General features: G+C 49.0%; 1 protein-coding gene across 2 annotated transcripts in view; it reads left to right on the top strand.

Moving 5' to 3' along the window:
* Nucleotides 1-8,533, top strand: part of B4GALT1 (beta-1,4-galactosyltransferase 1) — a 46,579-nt gene extending 38,046 nt beyond the window's left edge. The window contains exons 3-6 of one of the 2 annotated variants that reach the window (XM_007464943.1): nt 2,982-3,169; nt 3,895-4,017; nt 7,730-7,834; nt 8,071-8,533. In XM_007464943.1, the coding sequence (XP_007465005.1) occupies nt 2,982-3,169; nt 3,895-4,017; nt 7,730-7,834; nt 8,071-8,203 (549 nt within the window). In that variant the 3' untranslated portion in view covers nt 8,204-8,533. The remainder of the gene's footprint in view (nt 1-2,981; nt 3,170-3,894; nt 4,018-7,729; nt 7,835-8,070) is intronic. The other variant, XM_007464944.1, reaches the window with a different exon arrangement.
* The last annotated feature ends 5,969 nt before the right edge of the window (nt 8,534-14,502 follow it).

Genomic DNA, 14,502 nt, shown 5'->3' with positions numbered 1-14,502 from the left:
AGAAGCGTGCATTCCTGGGATAAAAGTGCATATGTGTCCGTCACAATTGTGTATTTGGCTTTGCCAGACAGTAGGTGCTTGACCAGTGTTTCCTTGAGTGCATAAAGTAGTGGATGCACTGGATGGATGTGCCCGATGAAGAGGGGCAGGAATGAGAAGCTGGGTGTCTTCCCATTCCCTGGAGAGGAACGAGAACCTCCTGTTAATCGTGGTGATTGGCAGACTGCCCAGGGCCTTTCTTATCCAGAAAGTTACCCAAGGTGTTGTACCATTTCATCCAAAGAAGCCTAGAACTGACTTTTCTATAATCCCAGGGGAGGAAGGGACACACACACACACACACACACACACGCACATGCACACGCACACACACACACACACACACACACACACACACACACACACTTTCCTAATCTACCATTCTGCTGCTCTGGTGTTCCTAGAGGCCCTGGTAGGTACACCTGCAAAAGTGTACCCTGCCCTTTCCAGCTCCCAGGATCACACAGGTGAGGCTAGGCTGAGAGGGAGGATGGGAGGAATGATGTATAGTTTTGGATATTTTGGAAAACTGCCTCACTAGTTGTAAGTGTGGGCCAGACACTGCAGCACCTTATTGAGTTGAAGGAGTTGTTACGCCACACATGTGGAAAGGGGTAGAACAGGTCTGCTCCTTGGGTTTCTCCTCCAGGCTTCCACTGGTCTTGGGGCTTGGCACCAGAGGTGCCCACTCATGGTTCCATATTTCTAGTTCCTGAGAGAGGAGAATGCTTAGTGTAGTCTCATTCAGGCATCTGCTTAGATCAAACAGTCATGGCCAGTAGGCCAGGTCCTGTGGTCCAGACATGGCCACCAACACCCTGCTCCTGTTATTGGGGAGTGGACCAAGAGAAGGGAGCATTGGGCAGCCACCCTTGGGGACCTACTACACAGCTGGGAAAAGGCTTTGTTGGAACATTGCCTTTTCACTTGTTGGAAAAATGTTCAATGGGGCTGAATTTTATCTCACAATGTTAGAGAAAGCTATCTCTTTTAGGGTCTTTATGGGGCTGGAGGAGGAAGATGGTACAGGCCTCTCTCCCATCACTGGGAGGTAGAAGGGTGTGGGAGGAATGAAGTTAATCTGATTTGGTGTGAAGGTTGTTACCAGACTGTTGAGATGATTAAGTGATGCACCATGCTTGAAAAGCACTTACCTGTGCCTGGTGTATCATATCCCCCAGAGAATATTAGCAATGTGTTATTGTAATAATTCCAACAACTTCGTATTCTTCATATGCACTTCCTAAACTTCGGCTGTTTTTTTTTTTTTTAACCTCATGACTTACCCAGAATTAGCTGAAGGCAGAATTCTAAATGATTCTTAACTGGTGAGGCAGCCAGAGAACACCCTGAGTGCCACAGGGCACAGCCTTCTCCCTTTACCACGCATGGTGAGAAATCTTTGTCACGGACTGAAGAAAGGAGCTCTTGTGTAAGATGTTTCATTTACTCTTCTGGGCTGCTTTTTCTGACATTCTGGTACTTGTCTTTCTCAAGTGGTTTGTTTCCCTGAGTCACCCTCCTGAGACAGGGGGCCGTGGCACCGTCTGTGCTCTCCGTACTCACACAGGCAGCCTGGTGGAGTCCTGGAGAGAGGATATTCAGCACTCTACCTTTGAGACTGTATAGCTACTGCAGGCCCTTCTGGGGCACATTTTTTCCCCAAGGTAGAGGGCCCTGATCTTGTTGATCCCAAAAGATATTGGGAAAGAGCACTCAGTGAGGATTCCAGGGTGTTGGGCTCCAGCACCAGCTGTGTGTCATTTATGTGGCCTTAGTTTCTTCATGGCAACATTGGGAGAATTCTGGCTAGGATGAGAGCATGGGTATGGAAGGGCTTGTGAACTAAGTGTAAGGATGGCTGTGTCAATGCTGTTACTATCCTTACTAACCTGGGGTCATGGGAATTGGTAATTGGTAAGAGCACAGACCCATGGTGGTGACCCTGAGGGGCCCCTTAGATCGGAGTCTCCCAAAAGGATTGCCATCTGCCATTGTATGTTGAAGTCCATCTTTGGTCTACTCATCCATCCATCCATCCATCCATCCATCCATCCATCCAGTGGTTATTTACTGAGATCTTATTATATGCCAGGCAGTATTCTAGGCAGTGGGTGAATAAAAAGTAAAAAATTCCAGCCTTCATTGACCTTATGTTCTAGTGGGGGGAGACTGGAAATAAACAAGAGAAGTAAATAAAATGTGAAGTACCTTTGCACCAACACACTTGATTCTGGGGGACCCGATGGTTGGCACCCTGAAGCAGGTGTCCTCCTCGCTCATACACACTGTGTCTATCGTGCTCCCCACTCTACACATTGAGCACTGCGAGGGCAGAGATTGATTTGGGTTTGCCGTATTTCTCTGGTACCTAGTTTAGTGACAAACACCTGGAAGGCACACAATGTGGTGAGCAAACCATAGTCAACCACACAAAGCAGGTAGAATTGAAAAAGTCCCATGGTCACCAGTTACCTGAGTGACCCACAGTTAGCTTATATATACTATATGAATAAATGACATGTATCTTTAAATGCCTTTCACCTAACAATACCATCTTGATGATCATTTCCTTTTAGAGCCTCCTTGTTTTTTGTAAACAGCTCTATTCCATTGTATGGCTGTACCATGGTTTATTAAAGCAGTTTCCTGGTCATGCTTACGTCATTGCTTGCAATCTTTTGTGTTGGTGAACGTGTGATGAGCAGAGTGAACACGTTCACCTGTCATCTGCACACTTGCAAGTTCTACAGGATAACTCCTAGAAGTGGGATTGCTGATTCAGGGAATGCCATTCGGTATTGAGTTGTAAAGTGAGGGCAGAAAATGAGGCCAAAGAATGGTCTAATGACCATGTGGAGTGGACAAGTCACCAGTCCCCATGAGCGTTCTGCTCAAAGGCCTTATAGCATCTGATACCACTTTTTTTGTTTCTGCACCAGGCTGGAGAATCCATGTTCAACCGTGCGAAGCTCCTCAACGTTGGCTTTAAAGAGGCCTTGAAGGACTATGGCTACAACTGCTTTGTGTTTAGTGACGTGGACCTCATTCCAATGAACGACCATAACACCTACAGGTGTTTTTCACAGCCACGGCACATTTCTGTAGCAATGGATAAGTTTGGATTTAGGTAAGAGATGTTCACCGGAATCTGCAGAAAACATATTTGTCTCTTATGTGACAACTAGGGAACACAATTCCTCCAGCCCAGGAGGAGTGCCTCTTAGGCTCTGGAGGAGAATGCCTCCTCTGAGAACTGGGTGCTTTTTAAGCCCATAGTCAGTTATTATTTAAGGAGGAAAATGGAGTCCAGAAACACCCATTCCTCTGCACATCAGTGTTGAAGCCAGTATATCTCTGGAAGAATGAAAGCTAGACTGGAGATGGTCTGGGGGTGGAAAGCGGGGGTTGGCAGGGTGAGCACAGGAGACTCTAAAGCAGTTTCAGTTTCTAGGACCTTCTGGACAAGGATTTCCTGTGCAGGAGCAAGCAAGACACATGGGAAGCAGGTTCCTGAGTGGTGCAACAGAACTGGGCTTATGTTCTTGTCACAGACTGATTTTCTAGATAACCACAGGGGCAACACAATGTTCTTAGAAAGAGCAAGATTCTACTTTCTGGTATCTGTGTCTTCTCTAAGATAATCTTGAGTCTGATCTGAAAACAATACAAACAAGAAGAACCCGCATAAATCCCTAATTTAAAAGTTCCAGAGAATAAAAATAACTTCAGAAGTGTTTATATTTTGAGCAAGCTTTATTTCAAAAAGTCAAAACTTACTAACCACTGGTCGTGTGTGTGTGTGTGTGTGTGTGTGTGTGTGTGTGTGTTTTGGTTTTTGTTTTTTTCCCCCAGCCTACCTTATGTGCAGTATTTTGGAGGTGTCTCTGCTCTAAGTAAACAACAGTTTCTCACCATCAATGGATTTCCTAATAACTACTGGGGCTGGGGAGGTGAAGATGATGACATTTTTAACAGGTAATGGTCACGAATTAGATCTCTTTCTTCCGTGTCTCCCTTCACTTCTGGTCTTTCTACCAGTGCTTGGTTATTCTGCAAGGATTGACCCTCAGGAGGAATGCAGTTCCCACCCAGCCCAAATTCTTAGGAGTGCCCTGCTGTAGGTGCTGTAGGTGATAAAGAGTGTCTTTAGGTGGGACTTCCCTGGTGGCGCAGTGGTTGAGAGTCCGCCTGCCGATGGAGGGGACGTGGGTTCGTGCCCCGGTCCGGGAGGATCCCACATGCCACGGAGCGGCTGGGCCCGTGAGCCATGGCCGCTGAGCCTGCGTGTCTGGAGCCTGTGCTTCTCGACGGGAGAGGCCACAACAGTGAGAGGCCCGCGTACCGCAAAAAAAAAAAAAAAAAAAAAATCCGCCCGCAAATTCAAGGATTCACTTTGTTGTAAAGCAGAAACTAACACACCATTGTAATGCAATTATACCCCAATAAAGATGTTAAAAAAAAAAAAAAAAAAAATCCGCCTGCCAATGCAAGGAACACGGGTTCAAGCCTTGGTTCGGGAAGATCCAACATGCCGCAGAGCAACTAAGCCCATGCGCCACAACTATTGAGCCTGCGCTCTAGAGCCTGCGAGCCACAACTACTGAAGCCTGCATGCCTAGAGCCCATGCTCCACAACAAGAGAAGCCACCGCAATGAGAAGCCTGCGCACCGCAACGAAGAGTAGCCCCCGCTCTCCGCAATTAGAGAAGGCCCACGCCCAGCAATGAAAACCCAACGCAGCCAAAATAAATTGAAAAAGTGTCTTTAGGAAAAGTAACTTCTGTGATTTTTGCATTACCCTTTTGGAAAATGTAAAATAAGAACGATGTGAAGGGGTGAGTTTACTTTGACTCATGCTATGTAGCTGTCCACACCCTGGGCCTCTTTGTAAGCTGGTAAACCTTTATCATGTGAGTTGTCATCACAGATGGTACAAAACCATTTGTCCGTGGCATTTGAAACCACATTCTGCTCACTTCTTCCTGGCAATGGAATTTCCAACCCTGCTGGCTGCAGGCAGAAAGCACCTTCTCCCTCTGGGAGCCAGTCTGAACTTGTCACTGAGTTTGATATCAGAATACACCCTAGTGCCTTTCTGAATTGGAGTACGTTAATTGGATAATTAACGGAAGGTGTCTGTCAGAGCAGCACCCAAAGTCATTTAAGGTTAGCTTCGTGTGGAAACTTGACATCAACCCAAGTCTTTAATACAGGCCTTGAAGAAAACGTTTTAGAGTGTCCAGATTTGTTATCAGTATGCAGAGCACTGGGCCAGGAAGGCCCAGTGAGGAGGAGGACACTGAAGCCCTGAGCAGGGAGTCCAGACAGAAACAAACCTGCTTTCACAGCACCACACCTGGGCAGCTGGGCCCGTATGATGGTGTACAGGGCTGCTGTGAGGCACAGACCTGAGCGATCAGAAAGGCTGGCAGGAGCAAGCCCCGAGGACGGACTTCCGAGGGTAGAGGGACTAGAAGATGAGTGGTCTGTGGGGGAGCTTTCTTCTCTTCCTTTTTCAATTTTTTTTATTTTTTAAGTTGAGGTATAGTTGATGTACAGTGTATATGTTTCAGGTGTACCATAGTGATTCACAATTTTTTTTTTCGGTACGTGGGCCTCTCACTGTTGTGGCCTCTCCCGTTGCGGAGCACAGGCTCTGGACGCGCAGGCTCAGTGGCCATGGCTCACGGGCCCAGCCGCTCCGCGGCATGTGGGATCCTCCCGGACTGAGGCACGAACCCGTGTCCCCTGCATCGGCAGGCAGACTCTCGACCACTGCGCCACCAGGGAAGCCCCTGATTCACAATTTTTAAAGGTTAAACTCCATGTATAGTTCGTATAAAATATTGGCTATATTCCCTGTGCTGTACAGTATATCCTTGTAGCTTATTTATTTCATAGATAGTAGTTTCTACCTCTTAATCCCCTACCTCTATCTTGCTCCTCCCCCTGGAGCAGCTTTCCTGAAAGATAAGGAACCTAACTCCTACTGTGTACCGACTGGCTGTGTGCCAGGCACTAGTTCAGCACTGAGGGAGGCCAGGCTGGAAACCTTGAAGTCATCTAGGACCGGCCATTCCTGCCTCTTAGCTTACTTTTGTTTTCCTGCTGTCAAGGCTTTGGTTTTGGTCCTCATTCCTTTCTCCCCCAGAACCCTCGCAGAATCTTGCACCCCATTCTGGCTGCCTCTAGTCTTGTTCCCAGCTCTCCATTTTGATACTGCTTATCAGAGAGACTTCCCTTTGGCCCAAAACCTTTGGGAAACACTGTATACAGTCACCTCTCCATATCTGCGGATTCCACATCCACAGATTCAACCAAACTTCAATCGAAAATATTTGGGAGAAAAGATTCCAGAAAGTTCTAAAAAGCAAAACTTGAATTTGTTGTGCACGGGCAACTATTCGCATAACATTTACATTGTATTTACAACTAGCTACATATCATTTACATAGTATTAGGTTTTATTTTTAATTAATTAATTAATTAATTTTTGTCTGCGTTGGGTCTTCGTTGCCGCACGCCAGCTTTCTCTAGTTGCAGCGAGCAGGGGCTACTCTTGGTTGTGGTGCGCGGGCTTCTCATTGCGGTGGCTTCTCTTGTTGTGGAGCACGGGCTCTAGGTGCACAGACTTCAGTAGTTGTGGCATGTGGGCTCAGTAGTTGTGGCTCACGGGCTCTAGGGCACAGGCTCAGTAGTTGTGGCGCACGGGCTTAGTTGCTCCGTGACATGTGGGATCTTCCCGGCTCAGGGCTCGAACCCGTGTCCCCTGCATTGCCAGGCAGATTCTTAACCACTGCGCCACCAGATAAGTCCCTGTGTTAGGTATTATAAGTAATCTAGAGGTGATTTAAAGTATATGGGAGCTATACCCCAATAAAAATTAAATAAATAAATAAGGCTTAAAGAAAAGTATATGGGAGGATGAGGATGTGCATAGGTTATAAGCAAATGCTACACCATTTTATATAAGGAACTTGAGCGTCCACTGTGGGGGGGGGTGTTGTCCTGGAACCAGTCCCCTGCAGATACCGAGGGATGACTGTGTTATATCCCTGTCCGACACTGGCACTGTTCTTGGGGATGCTAAAAGCTCTAAGAAGGCCTCCATGATGTAGTCTTTGCCCTTCTTTCCGGCTTCATCTCTGGCCACTTCCTACCCCAGACCCAGTCTGGGGACCCAGTTCACCAGTCCCCAGAAGCTTGTGGTACTCCCTGAGGGCACTGTGCTTGCTCTCGCCTCCCTGCCTTTGCCTGTGCTGTCCTGACTGCCCGAAATGCTCTGGCAAGCACCCACTCATCTTCAAGATTTGGCTCTGCCTAGCCTTGTTCAGGTAGAGTTGGTTACTTCTCCCTCTGTTGCGCGCATCCCCACCCTTCCCTCGTTCTCTCCGTACTGGCACTGATGGCCCTGTGTTCTAAGCACACCCACATTATAAAGTCCATGAGGACAGACACCCCCAGTGCTTGGCACAGGGTGGTCACCAACACGATCTAGAAGCAGTGGTAAAATGTTATGGGAAAGGCGTGTGAGTTTTAAGCAATGCCTGTACACTGGGCTGGGGTGTGGGCTGGGTGAGAACAGCTGACAGGATGGTGGACAGGACAAGAGTCTTGCAGCTGCGACTGTGGGACCCGAGCCTTATGGAAGCTCTGTAATGACGACCTGTCTCTTTACGCCTTACAGGTTAGCTTTTAAAGGCATGTCTGTATCTCGCCCAAATGCTGTGATCGGCAAGTGTCGGATGATCCGCCACTCAAGAGACAAGAAAAATGAACCTAATCCTCAGAGGTGTGTTCTGTGTTTTATTCTCTCCCCTGTGTATGTTTCCGTCTTTCCCCTTTCAGGTGGGGCAGGCTGTAGGAATGAAGCTCTGGAATGGGCTTCATGCCTTGAGGGTTCAATCCACGGGACAGGATTGGAGTAGGAGTGGGAAGGAGGGCCCAAAAAGTACAAATGTTTAAAGTTTTTTTTTTTTTTAAGATTTTTGTTTTGGCTTCAACCCTTTGCCCGTTTGTTCCTTGTAGGTTCGACCGAATTGCACACACAAAGGAGACAATGCTCTCTGACGGTTTGAACACACTCACCTACCTGGTGTTGGACGTGCAGAGATACCCGTTGTATACCAAAATCACAGTGGACATCGGGACACCGAGCTAGCATTCTGGTGCACTGATAAGAGACCTGAAAATGGCCAGGGACCTCTGCTGTGTGTCTCTGCCGATCTGCTGGGCTGGTCCCTCTCATTCTTACCAATCAGAGTGATAGACCCTCTCGGCTCATCATTCAGACACCTTTCCAGACGACCAGGACGAGTGGGATATTTTGCCCCCAACTTGGCTCGGCATGTGACTTCTTAGCCCCACGAGGTGTATGTAAGCATAGCAACTGTCAGCCTTTGGGGGGTTCTCAACATGTTCACAGTGTCACCCCAAAGAATCAGAGCTATACACAGCCCCAAATTTGGTGACTGTGGGGCTCATTCCCTGCGAAAAACTGCTAATTTGTTGTGATATAGGTAAGAATTTTGCTTTAAATTGTGGTATTATTACTTTATGAAAAATTGGAGAGTGCTGCTGAAATTGGATTGGTGTGATGTTTTTTCGGTGTCACATTATAACAGAAAAACACATGATTTCAACCATTCTCATTTTACCCCCTTCTCCCCACCCTCTTTCCGTGGTATGCAACTATTACAATCACTGTGTGTGTGTGTGTGTGTCTTTCCTTAGCAAAAGAATTCTAAAACTTGAGCCTTGGACCTTTCACCCTGCTAACGTGTAAATTCCAAGGCGACTTTAGCCACCAGAGCAAAAGCCTTGGGTGTTCTCACATTCAGTGGCCTTTCTCCAGATTGTCTGATTTCTGAATGTAAATCCTTTTTTTAAATAATAGTTTGTAGTATTTTAAAGAAAGAACAAATCAGGTTCTAATTACGAGCTAGCTTGATTTTGTGTTGATCCAGAATTGCATAGTGTTTAGTCATGGCAATTTATTTTCCTGAGCATGCTATATAAACTTGAATTTCCCATGTATTTTTATTTTGGTGTTTTAAATGTGGGGAGGGGACTGAGCATTTTTTAAGGGAAAAAATGATGTATGCCATAGTGGCCACACATGGGCCTCTGATGTAGCTGGCAGGCCAGGTTTTCTGAAGAGCAGAGTCATCTTTGGGCCCCTTGATGAGAGCTAGGCCTCCACATCAGCACTACTGAGCTGGACTCCTGGGGGAGACAGAAGCCTCGGCCTGCCTGGCTGACCTCTCCACCTCCCTCCCCTCCCCCCGTGGGCAGGGCTGAGGGAACCCTCACCTCCTCAGACTGACCCCAAGACCTCCCGCTAGGGCCCTAGGCTGTGGAGCTGTAAATAACAGCCGTGAGGTTGTTCACTGGCCCTTAGCCAAGGCGGGAGGAGGAAGCCTCCCTCTGGCCCCTGGGTGCCGCCTTCTGGGCTCTGATGGCCACGCTGCCTGGCCCACCTTGCAGGACCGGTTCTCCTTCCTCTTCCTCCTTCCTCCCTTCTGCTGCCTCTCTCTTCCCTCCCTCCCCCTTTTTGTTCCTTTGCCTCTTGCCTGTTCCCTAAAACTGGCCTGTGGCGCTCAGGGTCAAACATTCATTCTCCAGCGTGAATGTGCCTTTTCATTAGAGATCTAGAAAGAAGTTCAGCTGAACCCACCCACAGTCCCCCACGACCACTCTGGTGCCTAAAAGCCTCCCATTCCCCCTCAGGTTTTTAGCAGGTGCTCCCACTTCTGGGAGGCTGACCCACAGCGGTGTCTTCCCCAAGCCCACCTCTGCTGCCAGAGGTTTTAGCCTGCCTGGGTTGAGATGCACAAGGCAGTTCCTGCCACTGGGTGCCCTTGCTGGGTCCAGCCTGGGCTGAGGGCTTAAAATTCAGCTTTCTAACCCCAGAGTGGACCTTACAGCTGGTGGCAGCCTGGAAACCAGCCCTCAGTGTAGAGGCTGAGCTGATGCCTGGCCCCAGTCTGAACCTGTGCCTTTATCACTTACAGCATCTCAGATGCTAATGTGGTTCTTTTTCCAGAAGCCTTTGTACTGGTTACAAATTATTTTCCACTGCAGAAGCAGCTGGGCTATGCAAAGAGTATTCCTTCTGTCAGTTCCCCACTCCTTAACAGTGATGTTGATAAAGCCAGGAATGTACTGACAGGGAGTTTTGGGAAGTGCAAAGAATGAAGGCCTCTTTTTCTATCCCCAGATCCTGACTTTTCCAAAGTGCCTTAGAAGAGAGGAGACAAGTATCCTGGGTGGTAACCTCTTTGTTACTTACTTTACTCTTAAAACAAAATTCTGACTTTTTTTTTCTTTTTTGTTTTCCTATTGCGTTTTCTTTCATGTTCCATTGTCATAGTCAAGTATGTGGTTCATTCTCAGGACCAAGGGGAATCCTGCTGCACCTCTTCCCCATTTGCTGATCTCCCGATGTGCTAATGGGGTCCCAAGATTAGGCCTGGACCTTGCCTGGTTCATGAGATGCTGCAGGTCCTGTTTCCTCACTGGGGAGTTCAGGGCTGAGGGTTCAGGGACCATTTCCTTCACCTGGAAGTTGTCACCATGAAGTTGTCATGTGCTGTGACTTTCTCTATTTCTGTCCATTCTGTTGCTTGTGACCCTGTAAAGTGGCCTTTGGGAAAGATCGGAGGGCAGAGGTGGCATAAGAGGGTAAAGGAAATGCTGGTGCTGACTCAGCCTGGGCAGGGTCTCTGCTGACCTGAGGGCTGGATGTGGGGCACCCCACACGGCTGGGAGGGGAGCGTCCCTGTCCTAGAGACCTGTTGTGCTGTGTATTTCGATTTCCCGTGTATGCAAATGTATGTATTTACCATTGTAAGTGGTGGAATGTCTGACCTTGGTGTTCAAAACAGAACTGTATTTTTGCCTTTAAAAGCCAGTAATATAACGTGAATAAATGACCCTATCTTTGTAACGGCAGGTGGTTTCTCTTCTGATGTAAGGGGTTTGGGTTCTCCCAGAGCTGGAGGGCAGTGACTGGGGCTGCCTGCTGGGAGGAGGTGAGGAAAGCAGAGGTCTGCCTCCTGTGCCTGCCTCATGTGGGAGGCTGGGGGATTGGGTGGGGGGAGGAGGTGGCGCCTTACCTGGCCACGCTCCACAGCCCTGCCTGGGATCACACAGGGTGCACGCACCTCACTGGGATCAACCGTTTCCCCATCTGAGCCTCATATTCACATCTGTAAAATGGGAGTAATAACACATAGAGACTTTTTGAGGCTTAAAAGGGATGATGTGTCTGAAACACAATGACTGACACCTCACAGGTACTCACTATGCAGCAGCTGGTGCCACTTCAGAGTAGAAGTTTCCCTAGCAGTTCTTCGGCCACATTCTGCTGTTTTCCACCAATGCCAGCATGGTTCTGAGATAGTTCTCAGAGCGATTTACACAAGGTGTTCACAAGGTAGCTTAGATAAATAAGCTTTCTTGTCAACCCCAGGAAATTTAACCAGACGCTCTCAAGGGTCTTAGCTGTGACCCAAGGACTTGAGACAATAAGTACCCTGGGCACCACCTGCTCCTCCTCTGCAGCGCCCCTGGGGTCAGGCATCAGCAGCCTCTGACATGCTGCTTCAATTGAATTGGCATCTGGAAGAAATGGGCCGGAGGAAACCAGTGTTCAGGAGAGGTCACTCCCCCCGTCCAGGCTGAGGGGGCTGCAGGCCCTGCTGGGATGGAGCTGTGCTTGTGGGACCGGTTGGCAAACAGAGCAGGAAGGGCAGCCCCTTGTAGCCCCACCAGGGCCATCTGGCTGTCTCCACCCATCCCTGTGACTGCTGGAAGGAGCCCTAGTGGCCTCAATCTTGAGCAGAGGTGGCTGGTACTTAGATCTGACTTTCCAGCCAGGAGACTCCTTTGGACAAAGTGCTGCCTTACAGGCCTTTCCAAGCTGTAAGGTCCGGGTTAAGTGGGGCACCCTTCCCTCCCCAAAGATGCACATATCCACGCAGATACATATATGCTGACATGTGCCTAGGAGAGGCCAGAATGCTTGGGTTCAAATCCTATTGCTCCTTCTTCCTAGTTCCACGACCTTGAGTGAGTGATTTAGCCTCTCCGTGCCTCCCTTTGTTCATCTGTGTAATGGGGATAACAGTACTTCTTTCATAGGATTGTCAAGTGAATTAATCTTATAAAGCACTCAGACTGGCTCATAATAAGCAGCATACATGTTACAAATATTTGTTAAAGTTTTTAAAGTGCAGGTGAACACACGTGCTGAGATATACATAGAGACTGCTGTGCACACATTACCCACATATACACATGCACACACCAGGTGTGCTGGGGATCTTTTTTCCTCTTCTAAGGCACGTGTCTATGGCAGTTGGGTGAGTGGATCTCAGGGCAAGTGACCGCTCCTCTTCTGGAGACACCCAGGACCTCACCAGTGCTGCTTCCTCACCCCTTCCTGTCTCCCTGAGCGAAGGTGTTTGGACTGGCGGCCTTGGTGATGGAGGGGGGCTTGAACCCCGCCTTGGTGGGCTCCAAGGTGCCAGGGAGGAAGGGGGCCAGGGCCAGGCTCTTGGGGTTGCCATTTCCTTGAGAAGTGCCCTTAGTCTCCCACTTCACCTGAGAACCAAACCAAGTCTGAGCCAGGCAGAGCCCAGTAGCCGTGGGTGTGGATTTGGTGGACCCCAGACCCTCCCCCCCACCCCCCGCCCAGTATAGTATCTCTTTTCCATGGGAGAATGTGACCTGGATGCCTAATCACTAATGTCCTTTGGAAGCAGGGCTGTGGTGCCCAGGCGGGTGGGTGCCCATGCAGGTATTGATATATGAGTGAAACCTCCCCAGGCAGGAGCGTTCGCTGCTGGTGACAGAGGGAAGCTGTGTGTGGGAAGGATGGGGCGGTTGAGGAAATGAGAAGGTGACTGAGTTCTAGGCTGCCGAGTGTCCACCGCACTCCCAGGCGCACTCTCCTCCTGTTTCTTCCAGGAGGTGGGAGTTCGGACATTCCTAGAGGCCAATTTCTTCTTAGAACTGGAACTTCTTCCCCCATCAGAAAGGAAATGAGGTTTGCCTGGCTGAGCCGGTTGTGCCAGACAAGCCTCATTTCCTTCTCTGGCACAGTCCCCGGGCAGGGAACGTGGCTGCTGCCTTCATTTGGGCTCCAGGACCTGTACCCAGGCTGGGAGGCAGAGGAACCGGCGGTGTATGGATGTCATGCGAAGTGATAGGGTCAATGGACCAGAAACCAGAGGACCGTGGCATTGCCAAGATAGCTGCCCTTGCGCAAGTTGTATGCCAGGTCACTAGGGAGGGGGCCTGGGAAGAGGGCCAGGAAGAAGCCATACAAACTATGGTCATTATGTCTGGCCCTCTGCTTTCCCATTTGCTGTGTCACTCTGGGCAAGTCCACTCCCCTCTCTGAGCCTCAGTTTGCTCTTCTGTTTTATGAATCCACCTCTGGTCTCTCCCGCCAGAAGGAAGTGCCGTGGTCTTGGGTTTCCCCTTGTCCCTGAGGCTCACCCTTCATACTGCCTTGAAGAAAGTCATTTTATCTGAGTCTTCATTTGTAAAAATAGCAGGATCACCCCTGCCTTCCCCGCTCCTTTCCCAGGAAGGCCTTGAGCATCACAGGATAATCTGCTAAAGCTCTACCGGGTGGGGCAGGCTGAGATGCTGTGGCTTTGCCATCTCCCTCTTCTGCCAGTCCCCTCCAAGCTCCGGCAGACTCCTTTCACCTGCTCCCCCTTAGGTTTTCCAAACTCAGGCTTCCTGATTATCCCATCGGCCCTGAGGGAGAAGCGCAGGAGGGAGTGTTTGTTGCATGCAGCAGTGTTCACCCTGCCATTCCTCATAACACTGAAAACCTAGAAGGCACCATCAGTGGGCGACTGTGCTAAGTAAAATGAGGGTCATCCAAACAATGAAGTACTAGGCGACCACTGAGAATGATGAAGTGGATCTATACTTATTGGTTAGAAAGAGGTCTGAGGGAAAAAAGCAAATTACAGAAATGGTATTTGCACATATGGCAGGAAAATGTCTGAATAATTTAGTGCAGATATTATTCTGCAGTTGTTTGTGGGAGCAGATGCACGAGCGATAAAATGAAGAGATGATCTCCCTTCTCTGCACAGACAGTGTGGCCTGGCTCCCATTCTGGGGTAACAACCTTTAGTGTTTTGGGGGCTGCCTGAGGGCCGAGGCCTTTAACAAGTACTAGCCCCATTGAGAGAATGAGCTGGGTTGCTCCCCAGGGGAGTTGCATTCCATGAAAGTGCCCAGACTTGGAAGAGAGACGGGGGCTTCCTCCTATGGGGGAAATGATGGAGGCCTGTGCCCTGTTCACATTTAGGGGGGACGTGGCATGCTCTGGGGATGTCTATGGAGGCTGGATGGGATCAACTCCGGCCGGAGAGCTTCTAGCTTCTAGCAATTCTCTCGAATTTAGAAAAATAAAGTTAGGACAGTTTTGCC

This window comes from Lipotes vexillifer, unplaced genomic scaffold (assembly GCF_000442215.2).
Source record: "Lipotes vexillifer unplaced genomic scaffold, Lipotes_vexillifer_v1.1 scaffold110, whole genome shotgun sequence".
Taxonomy (NCBI): Eukaryota; Metazoa; Chordata; class Mammalia; order Artiodactyla; family Lipotidae; genus Lipotes; species Lipotes vexillifer.
This window is presented reverse-complemented; position numbering and strand designations above follow the sequence as displayed.